The 15,715-nt window shown below is 43.4% G+C and overlaps 2 protein-coding genes across 3 annotated transcripts; both read left to right on the top strand.

Moving 5' to 3' along the window:
• Window positions 1-255: 255 nt before the first annotated feature.
• On the top strand, window positions 256-7,450 carry svopl (SVOP-like). The gene is made up of 16 exons (XM_076159811.1): window positions 256-380; window positions 1,607-1,710; window positions 1,893-1,984; window positions 2,136-2,234; window positions 2,991-3,062; window positions 3,193-3,317; window positions 3,487-3,550; window positions 3,821-3,946; window positions 4,129-4,257; window positions 4,472-4,545; window positions 4,710-4,906; window positions 5,279-5,390; window positions 5,477-5,558; window positions 5,737-5,826; window positions 5,930-6,043; window positions 6,335-7,450. Exons 2-16 carry the CDS (start codon window positions 1,608-1,610, stop codon window positions 6,344-6,346), a joined length of 1,491 nt encoding a protein of 496 aa, XP_076015926.1. The 5' UTR covers window positions 256-380; window position 1,607; the 3' UTR covers window positions 6,347-7,450.
• Window positions 7,451-7,574: 124 nt separating this feature from the next.
• On the top strand, window positions 7,575-15,454 carry polk (polymerase (DNA directed) kappa). 2 transcript variants are annotated; one of them, XM_076159809.1, is made up of 15 exons: window positions 8,056-8,104; window positions 9,493-9,647; window positions 10,039-10,158; window positions 10,258-10,410; window positions 10,719-10,850; window positions 10,990-11,140; window positions 11,301-11,525; window positions 11,745-11,869; window positions 11,990-12,156; window positions 12,255-12,287; window positions 12,373-12,469; window positions 13,046-13,217; window positions 13,343-14,269; window positions 14,781-14,832; window positions 14,922-15,454. In XM_076159809.1, the coding sequence occupies exons 2-15, from the start codon at window positions 9,519-9,521 to the stop codon at window positions 15,001-15,003; spliced, it is 2,565 nt and encodes an 854-aa protein (XP_076015924.1). In that variant the 5' UTR covers window positions 8,056-8,104; window positions 9,493-9,518; the 3' UTR covers window positions 15,004-15,454. The 2 variants fall into 2 exon arrangements, with proteins under 2 accessions (XP_076015925.1, XP_076015924.1); XM_076159810.1 differs by lacking the exons at window positions 8,056-8,104; window positions 9,493-9,647; window positions 10,039-10,158; window positions 10,258-10,410 and adding an exon at window positions 7,575-7,604.
• The last annotated feature ends 261 nt before the right edge of the window (window positions 15,455-15,715 follow it).

Raw genomic sequence — 15,715 nt, 5'->3', positions numbered from 1 at the left:
TGATGTGTTGAAATGTAATCTCACATTGGATCTTTTATCGTTATTTTCTGTTTTCTTTTTAGATTTTCGCCTGTTTGTCTGATAGCACCTTTAAAACCACTGATTCACTACTGACACACAGCTTAATCTCTCTCGCGCCCTCGAGCCCTCGCTCCCTCGCTCTCTCGCGCCCTCGCTCCCTCGCTCCCCCGCTCTCTCGCTCCCTCGCTCTCTCCCTCTCACCTGAGCGGAAGTGACAGGCGTTTCCGGATACACCTGACGCGCTCAGACACTCAGACAGCTCAAACAGGTTCCAGTAGCTGGTTGATGAGATTTTACTCGTTTCTTCCTCCTGCAGTATGCAAATACACCGAGTCCTGCGGTTGAACTCCAGCAAACGCGTAAGTACCAATTCAGAAAATCCCCCGAAATGACTAATTATGCCTCCGAATTTGCCTTAAATTGACCTGTTGAACGTTGAAGTCCCGCTTGGAAAAAGAAACTTGGAAAAAGAAACCAGTCTGCAGTTACGCTGTTTACTTACTTTAGACAGTGAAGCCACTTTGTCTTTAACGATTATGGAAATATCTCACGTTATATGTGTGATTTTTGCGCCTATTCTTAGGTGGAACAAATCCAATGCCGAACTTCATTCAGAATTCCGCCGGTTTTGTTTTATGCGTCTACGCTTCAAATTGTGCAGGAAACTAGCGGAAAAAGCATTTATACTCAAGTTTGCGCTGTTTTAGTAAATTCGGCTGTTAAAACGGGTTTTATTGATATTGTTTTGGTTAAGGTTTTTCCTTTTTCGGCTCGTTTTGGTCGCTAGTAGGTCGGCTTGAAACCGCTCCAAATGGAGCGTAAGTTAGCAATGCTAGCGACATGTAGGTTACATTTACAAAGTTACATTTGGAACATTAAAGACAGATTTGTGTTTTGGACTTTTGCCGAATTGAAAACCGCCTTTAAACTTATTACACATGTGTCATGTTGTGTTTTGACACGTGTAATAAGTTTTAACGTCCGCTCCTGGCTTCTGTATCCAGCAGTTCCTCCTTTAGATTTAGTATCTTTACTCTAAACCTCTCTAAAAGTGTGGAAACGCCCACGGACAGAGCTCGGGATTCCAAATCACAACCAAGTGTAAGTATTAAAACGAGGCAGAAACCAGTGCGAGTATCAATATTTGTAAATAGGTCCTGAATGATAGAGCAGTAGTGATGAACAGTGACGTCACAAACACAGAGGAGGCAATTCCGATACTCAACTGTGGAAATGTGACACTGTGGGTGTGTGTGTGTGTGTGTGTGTGTTGTTTGGCAGTAACTGAGGTTAATATAGTTACAGTGTGTATGGCATTAAACACACCCGGTACGTAAAAACAACCTTATCGACCTCAGTCAACATGAGTGTTTCTTTTCCAGCTTTGCTCAGCAGCGGTCATGTCCGTATGTTCTGCTGCTCACAGAACCTCACCTGTTCCTCAGTACTTTGTGTTCGTGCTCTCATATGAACATGAGCAGAGTTACACAGGCAGCACATTTCTCATGACAATCAATTCCTTCACAGCACTTCTACGCTTATTTGTGTGTAATTAAAGAAACATTACCAAAATCATGTGTTATAGCATGAATGAGCCGATGAAGACTCAGCTCGTCAGCGCCATCCATCTTCAGGAAGTGGAACTGGAGGAGAGCCCTGGGACTCAGCAAGACGCCAAGAGTGAAGATGGTCAGTCTGTCTGTGTGATCTACCTAACGTGTGTGTGTGTCTGGGATGTGGATGACAACACAAAGAAAACACACATTAAAATCTCCTCTCTTCATTTAACAGATAAACATGAAATTAGAAGTTAAGCATTTTCAGGATGTGGTGTGAGAGTCTTTTTCATGTCTGCTCTTGTGGCGATGCAGAGAAGGAGACGTACAGCGTGGAGGAGGCGGTGGAGGCCATCGGCTTTGGACGATTCCACATAATGCTGTTTCTCATCATGGGCAGCACCAATGTGAGTGTTTAAACAGGAACACACACACACACACACACACACACACTGATTGAGTTTGAATGTACATTTTTGGAAATCATGACATTTTTTGGAGGTTGTAATAGATTTAGTGTGTGTGTGTCTGTGTGTGTGTATGTTTGTGTGTGTATAGATCGTGGAGGCCATGGAAATCATGCTGTTAGCAGTTGTTTCTCCTGAGATCCGGTGTGAGTGGCGTTTAGATGACTGGGAGGTTGCTCTGGTCTCCACGGTGAGTTGATCCACACAAACACATAAAGTGGCTCTGCAGACAGGTTCATCATCACTGGAGACACAGAGACACAGAGACACAGATGGACAGGTGCAGGACAAAGATGCACAGGCCAGGCTGAGTCATCACATGAGAGCTCAGTGGTGTCAGAGATTAGACAGGAACAGCTTTTCTGACTTTACTATGTAAAATACACTTCAACACCAACCCAACCATCACAGTATTGTTATGTAATACACACTACAGAACACACACTCAGTATGTCTGTGAAGGTTCTCAGTCATCCAGGTCCTGGTGTCCAAGGAGAGTAGACTGTCAGGCAGCTGGACTTGGTAGTAAAGACCTGAAGATGTTTCTCCTCTCATGTGAGCTGTGTGTCCTCTCAGATGTTTCTCCTCTCATGTGAGCTGTGTGTCCTCTCAGATGTTTCTCCTCTCATGTGAGCTGTGTGTCCTCTCAGATGTGTCTCCTCTCATGTGAGCTGTGTGTCCTCTCAGATGTGTCTCCTCTCATGTGAGCTGTGTGTCCTCTCAGATGTGTCTCCTCTCATGTGAGCTGTGTGTCCTCTCAGATGTGTCTCCTCTCATGTGAGCTGTGTGTCCTCTCAGATGTGTCTCCTCTCATGTGAGCTGTGTGTCCTCTCAGATGTGTCTCCTCTCATGTGAGCTGTGTGTCCTCTCAGATGTGTCTCCTCTCATGTGAGCTGTGTGTCCTCTCAGATGTGTCTCCTCTCATGTGAACTGTGTGTCCTCTCAGATGGTGTTCCTGGGCTTCATGCTGTGCGGGGTCCTCAGTGGATACGTGGCAGACAGATACGGACGCTGGAAGGTCACTGATTCATTTACAACCCTACAATGGAGAAATTCTCCTGAGGGACCAAAGACTGATTTTGTGTCTGTATTCGTGTGTGTGTGTGTGTGTGTGTCTGTTTGTCTGTGTGTGTGTGTGACCTGAGCAGGTGGTATTTGGAGGCTTTGTATGGAGCGCCTACTTCTCCCTCCTCACCTCCTTCGCTCCGACCTATGGCTGGTTTATCTTCCTGCGAAGCATGGTGGGCTGTGGCGTGGCCGGGGTCTCCCAGGGGTGAGTGCGCACACACACACACACACACACACACACACACACACACACATACACACACACACACACTAAATTTACTTTACCAAGTGGAGGATTTAACAGGAGTGTAGGATTGCAGAAGGTCAAAGTGTGTTTGGATATCAGACATTCAAAGGTATTTGCTGTCCTCCAGGTTTGTGTTGAAGACAGAGTTTATCCCGTCCAAGTACCGAGCCTACCTGCTACCTCTGGCCACCGTGAGTCTGCACACTGCACACACTCGTCCGGTGCATTCTTCACACACGTAATGACCCGGGTGTTGAGTTACAAATCTGCTTTATTTTACTTGTTTTGTGTGTGTGCTGTGTGCACCCAAGACAGGAATCGCTGACAAAACAAACATGTTCCTCTTGGACTGCAGCCACCATCCAATCCAGAAATTCCCTTCAACATTGAGACCTGATCAGCTCGGCATAATTAAACAATAAGAATAAGCCCCAACATTGTTGTGTCTCCATTTGTTGCAGGTCTTCTGGATGGCCGGCTCTATGCTGATCATCATACTGGGTATGGTGGTGGTGCCCACACTGGGCTGGAGGTGGATGATCCGGCTATCAGTCACACCCAGCGTCATCCTCATCTTTCTCTTCAGAGTAAGTAGAAGTGTTCAGAGTTGTGTCACCTCTGACGAGTGACAAGAAACCCTGAAATTCTGTTTGAAGTAGAATTGCTGAAGAAGGAAGGAGGGATGAAGCTCTAAAACCTGTAAAGCTTGAAAACTTGAATGTGTGTGTGTGTGTGGTGTGTGTGTGTGTCTCCCCGCTCTCTGTGATAGTTCATTCCAGAGTCGGCGCGATACAACGTATCAGCGGGAAACGTGCAGGCTGCCATGGAGACGCTGGAGTGGATCGCCAAGATGAACGGAGCATCCCTCCCACCGGGCCAACTGGTCGAGCCGGTGGTGGTGAGTTTGTGTGACGAGTGCGTACAGTTGGACGGGCGATAACCTGGAGTGTTTTTCCAGCAGGGAGGTGGAACAGGAAGACTGGAGGGAGGATGCAGCTTAGCTTTTAGGTCAGAGTAAACCTGTGGGTTTACCGTCGTTTGCCTTTGGCGTTATGACTGACAACAAACATGTGACCAGCAGGTTACCGTGTGTGTGTTTGTGTGTGTTCTAGAAAGAAAGGGGCAGTTGGCGAATCCTGTTCAGTCCAACATTTAGGAGGACATCTGTACTTCTGTTTTACACATGGTAATACTTCCCATAATTTTGTCTTGATCACCCTGAGGGAATCTGTCCTCCTCATCGGCAAACTGCTGCTCTGCTGGACGCTGTCGCAGGCTTTAATGTCTCTCTCTCTCTCTGTCTCCCTCTGTCTCTTTCTCTGTCTCTCTGTTTGTCTCTCTGTACTTTAGGTTTGTGGCGTCGTTTACCTACTACGGCTCTGTGCTGAGTAGTTCGGAGCTGCTGGAGAAGAACCTGCTGTGTATCACCAATCCAGATCGGGAGCATCAGGTTAAACACCACCATGAGGACGGACTGTGTTACTGCATCCCCTTCGCCTACAGCGACTACCAGACTCTGCTCATCAGCTCCCTGGGGGAAGTTGCACGTAAGACAAGGCCAGCGAGATGGACCAGGCCACAAGTGCGTGTGCATGTGTTTATGCATGTGACCAATTTCAGGGTTCTGAGGTCAAATTTTCAGGTGTAGATGTCTAGAATCTAAGGAATATATCCTTTAAAATTCCAAATACTGTCAAAGGTATACCATAACTTGAATTTCTGCCTTCACCTACACACACGCACACACACACACACACACACACACACACACACACACACACACACACACACACACACACACACACACACACACACACACACACACACACACACACACACACATTCACATTCATAAAGCTGTAAACTAACAGGTGTCTGCAATATCTAAGCATCCTGTCCTCTGTCCCCACTGTCCTCAGTCATCCCTCTAAACATCGTCCTGTTGAACGTCTTTGGACGGAAGAAGAGTCTGATGGTGCTGCAGCTCCTGGCTGCTGCTTTATTCATGTTGGTCAACATCTGCACCACCATGTATGACATACACAACTCCTCACTTCCTGTTTGACATTCTCGCTCTGTTAGGCGGTCTTATAGTCTGTCTGTCTGTCTCTCCTCAGGCAGGGATTCACAGTGCTGCTCTTCCTGCTCAGATCTCTGGTTGCCATGAATTTTAATGTGGTGTACATTTACACAGCAGAGGTGTGTAGATCGACCTGTGTATGTTCGTGCATTCTTATGTTTGTATTCTGTGTGTCTGGAGTTGGGGGGGGGGGGCAAAAAGTCACAAGAACACAAAATGGCAACTGGGGACAAATCTAATGTATCATTGTTGACTGTGAAGTTCGGGTATAAATGCTTTAATGGGTTTTATTTTCAGGTGTATCCCACCGCAGCCCGTTCGTTAGGAATGGGCTTCTGTACGTCCTTCAGTCGCATCGGGGGCATGGTGGCCCCGTTCATGGCTCAGGTATGAGTGTGTGTGGTGGGGTTCTCTGCTGCTCTGCTGCTTTCATTCCAAATCAAACATGGCCCCTGGAGGACACATGCTGAGCTGACGTGTGTGTTTGTAGGTGCTGATGTCTCAGTCGGTGATTCTGGCTCTGACTCCGTTCGCCGTGGCCTGTCTGATCTGTTCCATGTCTAACTTCCTGTTGCCTATAGAGACCAAAGGACGAGCGTTGCTGGTAGGAGAATCTCTGAATCTTCATTACAGGCAGACAGGATGGACACATGGACAGAATTTAGTTCAACATAAGTGGTCATTCTAATTACACACATGATTATGGATTTGACCATTTCATGTTTGCACCACTGTTTAAGGTGGAGATGCATATTTTCTGCCCTTTACTCTTTGTATAGAGCATATATACTGCAGTCATATACATTTATCAGTCAGGCTTGTGTTGAAGGTTTGGGTGTGTGAAAACGGCCACACAATTCCTCCTAATTCCAAATACTCTTCTTTCTCTTTTCAGCAACGTTCCTGATGTCAGCCTGTGTGTTTTTAGGATATTTTATATTGTGCAATAACTATGTTTTTGTGATCAGATGTTCTTGTGTAAAGAGACATTTATTAATTTATGAACAATTTATTTAATCAACAATGTCAATATAAATGAAATGTTTCAATTCTGTGACAATGAGACTTATTTGCTGTAGGGAACAAAGTGCTTGGTAAAGTCAGTCAAACTAATAATGTATTCAATTCAAACACATCTAGATATAACACAATTAACAGTTTGCACTAAAAAATGTATAGATATAATAGATATAAGATATTGATGATCAGCTCTTATTACTGCATTATTTGTGTGTGTGTGGCTGAATGCTGGGAGAACAGTTACTGAAATGTCTATTAGTTTGACCTCTTGCTCATATGTAGTTTACATGTTTTAAATGAAACAATGTTTTCAAAAAAATGTTTTGAGTGAACTTTTATAAGAATGTTTCAGGATTTAAATCATGTTTGGTTTGGCTGATAATAAAGCTAATGTTTGTTTTGAATGTGTAGCAGCAGCTCTACACAGATTTAACTTGTCCTATTCTTTGACCTCTGACCTCAGTGGTTGAAGAGGCATATCATTCAGTGTGTGACAGAGACATGTGACTTACAGGAAACGCAATCCTCCGCCAAGGTCAGATAATTCTCTCTAAGTCACCATGACAACCCCAGTAACAGTGAGATTCATCAGGGGCTAATTTCTGATTGTTTTGTCTTTTAGCCACTTAGCTTTATGGTTGTAGTCATGACAATGTTGGTGTCAGTTCAGTAATTTGTCAACGTACAATTCAACAAATAAAGGATGGAATTGGAATTAGGCACAATCACGATCCCAGAGGATTCTAACGATGTTTCATCACCACTGCCAACTGGTCACTGGCAATTGTGTCGTTTGTCATGACTGCAGGGATGCGTTTCACCACAAGAGGGAGCCAACAGACATGTTTACAAGCACATATTCTGAGTTATGCTGCGTTTGATGGTGATCTGATGAGTTTGTGTCGATGAGACACCTTGTGGTTAAACTATCTGTGCTGAATGCATCAGCGGGTTTTTTTCATTCATAATAAACGAGCACGGTTATTGTGAACCTTTAAACGTCAGCTTCATGTTTGTGCTTTGGATTGTGTTTGTATTGATACCGGTTTGTTTCCAAATAGGAAAAAGTTTCCAATGATGATGAGATAAGAGATTGCCCCGATATTAAGGACAAACCAATGGCAGTAGGATCCATGAGCATGCGGGTGACGTACAAAATACCTGACACACGCACACGCACGGACAAACAAGTATGAGACAGTTCTTATGTGCACTAGGTCACATTTGTGCAACAAGCGCATTCTTTTAGTAGCAAGTAACAGAAAACACATAACATATGAGGAGAAAGAATTCGGCGGTTGCGGGATTACGTTTTGTGATATAAAATGAATAGGAAGAAATGTTATAACATAAACACTGTTTCAGCCCCGTGGCAACCATTGTGTGCAAAATCACGAATAATGCAGTAAATCCATTTCCCCCTCAAAACATTCGTTTCACATTTCTTTTATTTCCTACTGCATACACAAAATCTATTTGTAATATATAGAAGAAGAAAAATGCAGTATATATCACGTGTAAACTGTCGTGGACGTTGATTGGTTAAGACCGTTTCCTGGATCCTATCAACAGGAAGTCAGCTGTACAAAGCGTTACATACATACTAGAAGTTATGCAGATACACTCTCACTACGGTGGCGTCAAGGTACGATATCTTCTGTATAAATGTAATTTTAGTTCTGTTTTCATGACGTGACTTTCATCGAATCATATAGTTAGTAAGTATTGCATTTTCGCGCTGAACGGTCACTAAGGAGCGAAAGGAAAGGAACAAATAACCCTTTGTGTGCATTGCATCTCCCGCTGCTGGAGGCGGAAGAGCCCTCCTCATTTGTATTGATAAAGCTGCCAAGATGTCTAAGATTACTCTTACCATTAGCAGTTGTGAAGAAAATATGTTCTGAATGAAGTTGCATATGGAGGACTAAAAGTGCCGAAATTAAATAAATAAATACGCCATTAAATAATTAATCAAAAGTGTCAATAATTAATTAAATGTGTCATTAAATGTGAAATAATTGATTAAATAAAACGAGTCATACAATTTAAAAAAAAACATTTAATTATTTCAGTGCACATTTAATTATTTCATAGTTCGGTGTTACAGCGAACCATGAATTCATTTTATCCGTCAACCTCGCCCATCAAAGTCGGTGGGCGGGGCTAACGCGAATCTAGTCTAATCCACTGCTTTGGTCTGCTTTGAAACAGAAAGTAGAAGAAGTTTTTCTAAACATGGCGGCTGTGTTGATGGAGGATCTCCGTGAACTTTCTGGAGCGTTGGTGAGAGATATTTTAGACCTTGCACAGTATGTGGAAGCAGGACCTGCTGACCCCGAGCATGTAGCGTGTAAAGCATTTATTAAAGCTTTGCATCAATCCATTATCTGGAATCGATTTGCCTTGACTTGATGTGCAGGGTAACCAATCAGGTGTAAGAACCCGCCCTCTAACTTTGACCGGTAAATTTGACAGATAAAATTAATTCATGGTTAGCTGTAACACCGAACTATGAAATAATTAAATGTGCACTGAAATAATTACATGTTTTTTTAAATTGTATGACTTGTTTTATTGAATCAATTGTTTCACATTTAATGACACATTTAATTAATTATTGACACATTTAATTAATTAATTAGACTTTTAATTAATGATTTAATGGCGTATTTATTTATTTAATTTTGGCACTTTTAGTCCTCCAAAGGTTGTTGCTCCTGTTTTCATAAAGAGTGAAATATTATATGGAAAACTAGAAAACGGTTTAGCTCTCTGTGCTAATGCCTTATTATATTCTGCTGGTGACACAGTTTCTGAGCTCTAACACTCTAATAGAACACTCAGATAGGCTTGTATTGAAATTTTAAGAAAGACACAAATAAGGTTTTCACAGGATCAATGCAGCTATATTATCTTCCAGTTACATTATGTACCATCATTAAGTTAAGTTGTCACCGTACACACATCACACACACAGCCTTCGATATATTAACATGTAAACCAACCTAATATTCTTTTCCATTTCCATGAAAGGTTGATTCTTTAGCCAGAGCTTCAGGATGGATCATGTGGCTGCATCTGCCGAAGGGGAGGACTTCCTGTCCAGAATGGCTCTTAATGACAACAAGGCTGGCATGGAGGGCCTTGACAGGGAAAAAATCAATAAAATCATCATGGACTCATCCAAGGTACACGTGCATGAACTCACATACACTAATGAAGACCAGTGAAGAGGCCACAGAAAAATGGATGCCAGTTTAAGTTTGAAAACAGGAATATAACTGAAGTTAAGAACATGTAGAAACCTCTTCTTCTTCTTAGCCTCCTAAGTTAGTTCTTCATGCACAGGTCCAGGAGTTCCAACGCCTCATAAACAGCAGAGGGGGTTGCTAATCTTAACAGAGTTTGAACAAAGATAAGGAATGTGGAAAGAAACACAAATGAGATTATGTAATGTGTTCTCTGGGTGTAGTTTCTTTATCCAATCAAGTGTAAAAGTCTGAGAGTATATTTGCTCAGTGCTTAAAAGAGATATGCTGTCTATGTCAAATCATTCTTCACTGGCCTTGTCTTTCTCAGGGATCCAGGTTTTATGAGAATGAGCTGAAGAAAGAACAGCAGGTCAACCAGCGTATTGAGAAAATGCTTCTGCAGAAGGCAAAGATCACAGAACAAGAACTAAAGAAAGCACAAACTCAAGTAAGACACGGTGTTACACCGCATTATGATGCTGCAGGAAGAAAACAGAGGCCTCGTTGAAGTCGATCATGTGGTTTTCTAATGAATATCTGTATGTAGGTGCAGAGGGTGGCCTCTGAGCTGGAGAGGAGCCGTGACCTAAGCCGTGTGATGGTACATGTGGACATGGATGCTTTCTATGCTGCTGTGGAGACGAGAGATTGCCCGGAGCTGAAGGACAAACCAATGGCTGTAGGGTCCATGAGCATGCTGGTGACGTACAAAATACCTGACAGTCACTGCTGTCATTCCTTCTCTGCAGACACAAACAAGTCAGAATGTGAAAACATTTCTTATGTGCATGAGGTCACTTTAGTGCAACAATCTCATCACAGCTTCACAAACAATGAATCCTACACAACCAGTAGAGTTACATATGTTTATATGTATATGTGCAGTAAAGTGTATTTCCACAACTAAATGTTTAATTTGTCAACTCAGTCATTGAAATGTGTGTATATTTAAGAACACACTTAATTACAAATTCATTACATAACAGCAATGTCCACTTTCCTTTTCAGTCAACATCTAATTACAATGCGAGGAAATTTGGGGTTCGAGCCGCCATGCCTGGTTTCATCGCAAAGAAACTCTGCCCAAACCTAATCATTGTTCCACTCAGCTTCGACAAATACAGAGCTGTGAGCGATGAGGTAAGGCACAGTCTGTTCCTAGAGACGTTCTTACTCAAATCTGGATTTCTATGCATCATATTTACAATTGTTGAGATTGTGATTTCAGAAGGAGGAAGACCTTTTGTGGCTCATAAACCCTCCTCTCTCTCTTTGTCAGATTCGGGAGATTTTTGCACAGTATGATCCTCATTTCCAGCCACTGAGCCTGGATGAAGCCTATCTGGATTTCACAGAGCACCTGACACAGAGGATGAGCTGGCCAGAGTCCTTACGCACACATTGCTTCCGCATCAGCAGCACAGCAACAGGCAGGGCTTTGGTCATATTTGTTGTATTTGTGTGTTTAGTGTGTGTATGTAAAACACACCTGATCAGTGATGGGACATGAAACCTTTCTATTACATCAGATTGATCAATGGTGTCGACTAGATTTCTGTAAGATCACAACATTTCTTGTATTGTGTGCAGGTGAAGTGCAGACTGAGCTCCCTCAGCACATGGAGGCAGAGGCCAACCTCTCTCCTGTGCTGTTTGAGGACAGCCCCAGCTCCTCTCCCTGCCTGCTGGGGTCCGGGGGTGCAGGTGCTGCTGCTGCTGCTGGACTTTTTGAGGTGTTTGGTACCTCTGTTGAAGAAGCTGTGAGAGAGATGCGCTTCCGCATTGAGCAGAAGACAATGTTGACTGCCAGTGCAGGTGGGGGCGAAACTGTGGCGTTGTGTTGTTATAACATATGTCAATCCTGACAAAGAGCTAACTGACTCACTGGGTAACAAATGCTCAGCAGAAATCTATTAGGTTGTTCTCAGATGTTCAAATGTGGATTCCTGGATGTTCTGTGTGTGATTTTGACAAACAATATGTTTTATCAGCTGTTTGTTCACTGTTGACTTTCCGTTTCATTGCCTTTTCTAGGAATTGCTCCAAACATGATGCTTGCCAAGGTGTGTAGTGACAAGAACAAGCCCAATGGCCAATACCTGCTCCCCTCCACCAGAGAGGCAGTCATGGACTTCATTCAGATTCTACCAGTTCGCAAAGTACAGTACACAACACTCAAGATCAAATGTAAACAAAGCTTTGGGATGTTGCTCCTGAATCATTATGGAAAAGTGTCAGAATAAGTTTAGAGACAAAAAAACATGTTTCTGTTTTCCCAGGTGTGTGGCATTGGGAAGGTCAGTGAGAAGCTGCTGAAGGCTTTGGGCGTTAGTAGCTGCTCTGATCTTGGCCAGCAGATGGCGATGTTGTCCTTGTTGTTTTCTGAGACAGCCTGGCATCATTTCATGCAGGTGTCCCTCGGTTTAGGATCCACATGCATAACAAGGTACTTGTGTGTGTACAATGTGTGCGGTTGACCTCTTTTTAATTTAACTCTGATTGCAACAATAAGGCATTGTGTCCATCCTCTGTGTTTTTGTTCAGGAATGAAGAAAGGAAAAGCATGAGCACAGAAAGGTAGGATTTTAATGAAGCTTGTAAAGAAACTGATGGATGTAATGTTTTGATTTGAGTCTTATTTCTTCCTTCTGTCTTATTCTAGGACGTTTAAAGAACTGAGTCATGTAGAGGAACAGCTGTCTTTGTGTAGGGAACTCTGTGAAGACCTGGCTGCAGACATGAAGAAGGAAGCACTGCAGGTAAAGAATTTAAGATTGGTTCATGTATTTTTCCTGCTTCTAGCAACAACATGCATATCCACTCAACAAGTCAGTTACCTTAAGACCAGTAGAAGATGGATGGATTGGGTTAAACCATCAGAAGTAGAAATCACATCCTATGCTTTGTCTCCAAGAATCGCCCTGACTCAATCACAAATCTCATGCAATTACCTCAATCGGTTCATTCCTTTTCCGATCGATAAAGAAAGGACAGGTTGGCTCGGCACAGCCATCGCCCTCCTGCCTGGGTCCTGATGTGGCCTTGATAGCTGGAGGAAATGAAGGGTCATTAAGGAGACAGCAGGAGCTACTATCAGCCGTGGAAAGATCTCCCTGAGAGATGATTACATTACTAGTATGAAAGCACTTGGTGGCATATTACTCACCAAATGTGTCCTGACTCAGAGTGTGGCTGATATCACAGATTCCCATCTCTGTGTTACCTATATTCCACCCATGCAGGGAATTTAGCATGGATTATTTCTTTTGTAAAGCAAAGAGAAGCATTTCCCTGTTACCTTTGTAAATCTATGTTTGTCCTTAATATTCCCAAAGGCTAAAACAGTCACACTGAAGCTGAAGAATGTGAAATTTGAGGTGAAATCCAGGGCTTCAACGCTGCCGTGTGCTGTTGCCACTGTGGATGAGCTCTTTGCTGTTGCTAAGGACCTACTGAAAACTGAAATAGAAAATGAAAGCCCACAGCCACTCAGACTGAGGCTCATGGGTGAGGATTTGTGTAAAGTCTTTGATGTATCAAATGATGTAATCATTTTGAAAAATGTTTGGCACACTAGTTCATCGGGCCAGCATGTTAAATAATCTTTGTGTGTTTTGTCTCTCTGGTTTCAGGTGTTAGAGTCTCTGCCTTCGTCTCTTCAGATGATAAGAAGCCTCTGCAGAAGAGCATCATCAGCTTCCTTCAGCCAGGCAAGACAGACTCCTGTGGCCAGACCTGGACCCACGCTAGCCTTCCTCCAGCTCAGATGAGCCAGAAGCCAGAGGAAGTCCCCTCGCTGACAAAATGGAGGGGGTCAGGCCCGGGCCAGATCGGGGGGGAATCCCAGTCTTTCTTCCAAAGGGCCCACACACAGAGATTGCGACTCAAGGCAGATACTGTGAGTAAACAAGAGGAAGAACATCTGCAATATGCCTCTGCGAGCACCTCCACAGGTATCTGTGCTCCAAACAGGGTGGAGTCAAAGGGGGACTTCAGGGCTTCACCGATGCTCTCAGGAAATGACTGTGAATCCGTGTTAGGTTTGGCTGACACACACTCAGAGAGCCTGACATGTCCTGTGTGTTTTAGGCAGGTGGAGACATGTGACTTGAATGTATTTAACAGACACATAGATCATTGTCTTAGCTGTGCTGCTGCTCAGAAGCCAAACCAAAGCACAGATGCCAGCTCAGAGTCAGATGTGGACCTGCAAAATGTCCACCAAGCATGTGAAGTGAAGGGCAAGGAGGAGAAGAGAAGTGATGCCTTTGTGCAGGGTCCTCTTCATCCACACAGCACAGAGCCTCAGCCAGACCACAGCTCTGAAAGTGATGACAGTAACTGTGGAGCGGTGGCATTGCAGCAGCCTGAGTCATACTGTGAGCAGAGTAGCCTGATCTGCCCGGTGTGTCAGGTGGCCCAGGACACCGGGGATCTCAGCGTGTTCAACCATCACGTCGACGTCTGCTTGAACCAGGAGGTCTTGCATGAACTGGAGGGCAGGACGTCATCGCTCCTATATCCACCTTCAGTTCCGGCTCCAAAACTCACAGTGGCAGGTGAGCGATGCAGTCAATCAGGCAGTGCTTCACTTCATCACCCCACATTCACGCTTTTCAGTCTTGAGTTGAACCCAGTGCGTTTGTCAGTGCGTTTGTCATGTTATCACGTTATCGTTGAGTTTATTTTTGGGACTCCCAAGTACAGTATCTAGGTTAAAACAGAGGATCTATCTTTTGGTTTATAACACTGGCATTGTGTAAGACATTTGTGTGGATTGGAAGAAGACATCTCATCTCCCCCCATGGAGCTTCCTCTTCCTCTGCTTTGCTCTGAAATAGCTAAATGGCTTTTTCCCCCTATTCACTCCCTTCAATGAACTCTCTCTGTCTGTGCAGCCGTTTCCCTTTAAACAAGCCGGCTTCAGAGATTGCACTCTTTATGTCCCCAAAGATGCAATCTGCTCCCTCAGCAGTGGTTGTCCTTTTTTTCCCCCTCACGGAAAAAAGGGAAAAGATAGATTTTCTTTTTCGATTCATGTCCATGATCCATGTGTGTTTGTGTTGACAGATCCTCACCTGCCAACGCAACAGGTACAGATGAAGGCACACAAAAGCAAGAGGTGAGACCGCATGATAACAAAGTCAGACTTGATATTGTAGATGCTGATGCCTGATGTTGTAACAGACGTTTGTAATTTCACAACTTTAGACGGGACTCACCTTCCTACCCTCCAGCCAAGAAAGCCAAGGGCCGCAGTCCTCGCAACACCATAGACAAGTTCTTCAGGTGACAGACAGGCAGGCAAACACTGAGCAGGTTCTCATAATCGCTGCCCTCACAATGACTACACACACACACAGCCAGATTCAATCCTTCAATACATGCAATATAATGTAATAATACCGTTTGATAAAGTGGACACTAAAGAAGAAATGAAAGATGAGACAGACGCTCAGTATGTTAAGCTGGGTGAAATTAGTGATAGATGAGTATTTAGTTAGAATAGACTCATCTGTCAGTGACTCAGTAAAGATCATTCTAATATGGAATCCATGATTAATGGACATATTTATTATAAGTGAAGTGCTGTGTATTTATTTTATGATTATTATGATTTTATGATATTTTTATTCAGATATTGTCTCTAAGTATTTATTGTAATTTATATTTTGCAAAAATGTGTTTGATAATGAAGATAAGAGAATCCATCCTTTATGTAACACTTCCAATAAATTATTCTACTGAAATCTCTCTTGGGATGAGAACATTTTTATGAATCAATATCTGTTTCTCTTCCCTTATCTGAAATGAAACCACACAGTATTGGGTTATAACTGGGTTTAGTCTAGAGATTAGAGAGGCAGCAGACTGGACAGAAGCTGATCTGAGTTCAGAATGGAGTGGGAGAAGCCGAAGCTTCGGTGGGGCTGAAGGCTGTGTATCACGCTGGAGCAGGGTGTGTGTGGAAAGGGCCGTGTTTAACAAGATAATGGTCCTTGTAC

This window comes from Genypterus blacodes, unplaced genomic scaffold (genome assembly GCF_046128005.1).
Source record: "Genypterus blacodes isolate CSIRO-AG114 ecotype Tasmania unplaced genomic scaffold, CSIRO-AGI_Gbla_v1 ptg000099l_1, whole genome shotgun sequence".
Lineage (NCBI taxonomy): Eukaryota > Metazoa > Chordata > Actinopteri > Ophidiiformes > Ophidiidae > Genypterus > Genypterus blacodes.
The sequence above is the reverse complement of the archived record's forward strand: the minus strand, read 5'-3'. Positions and strand labels throughout refer to the sequence as shown.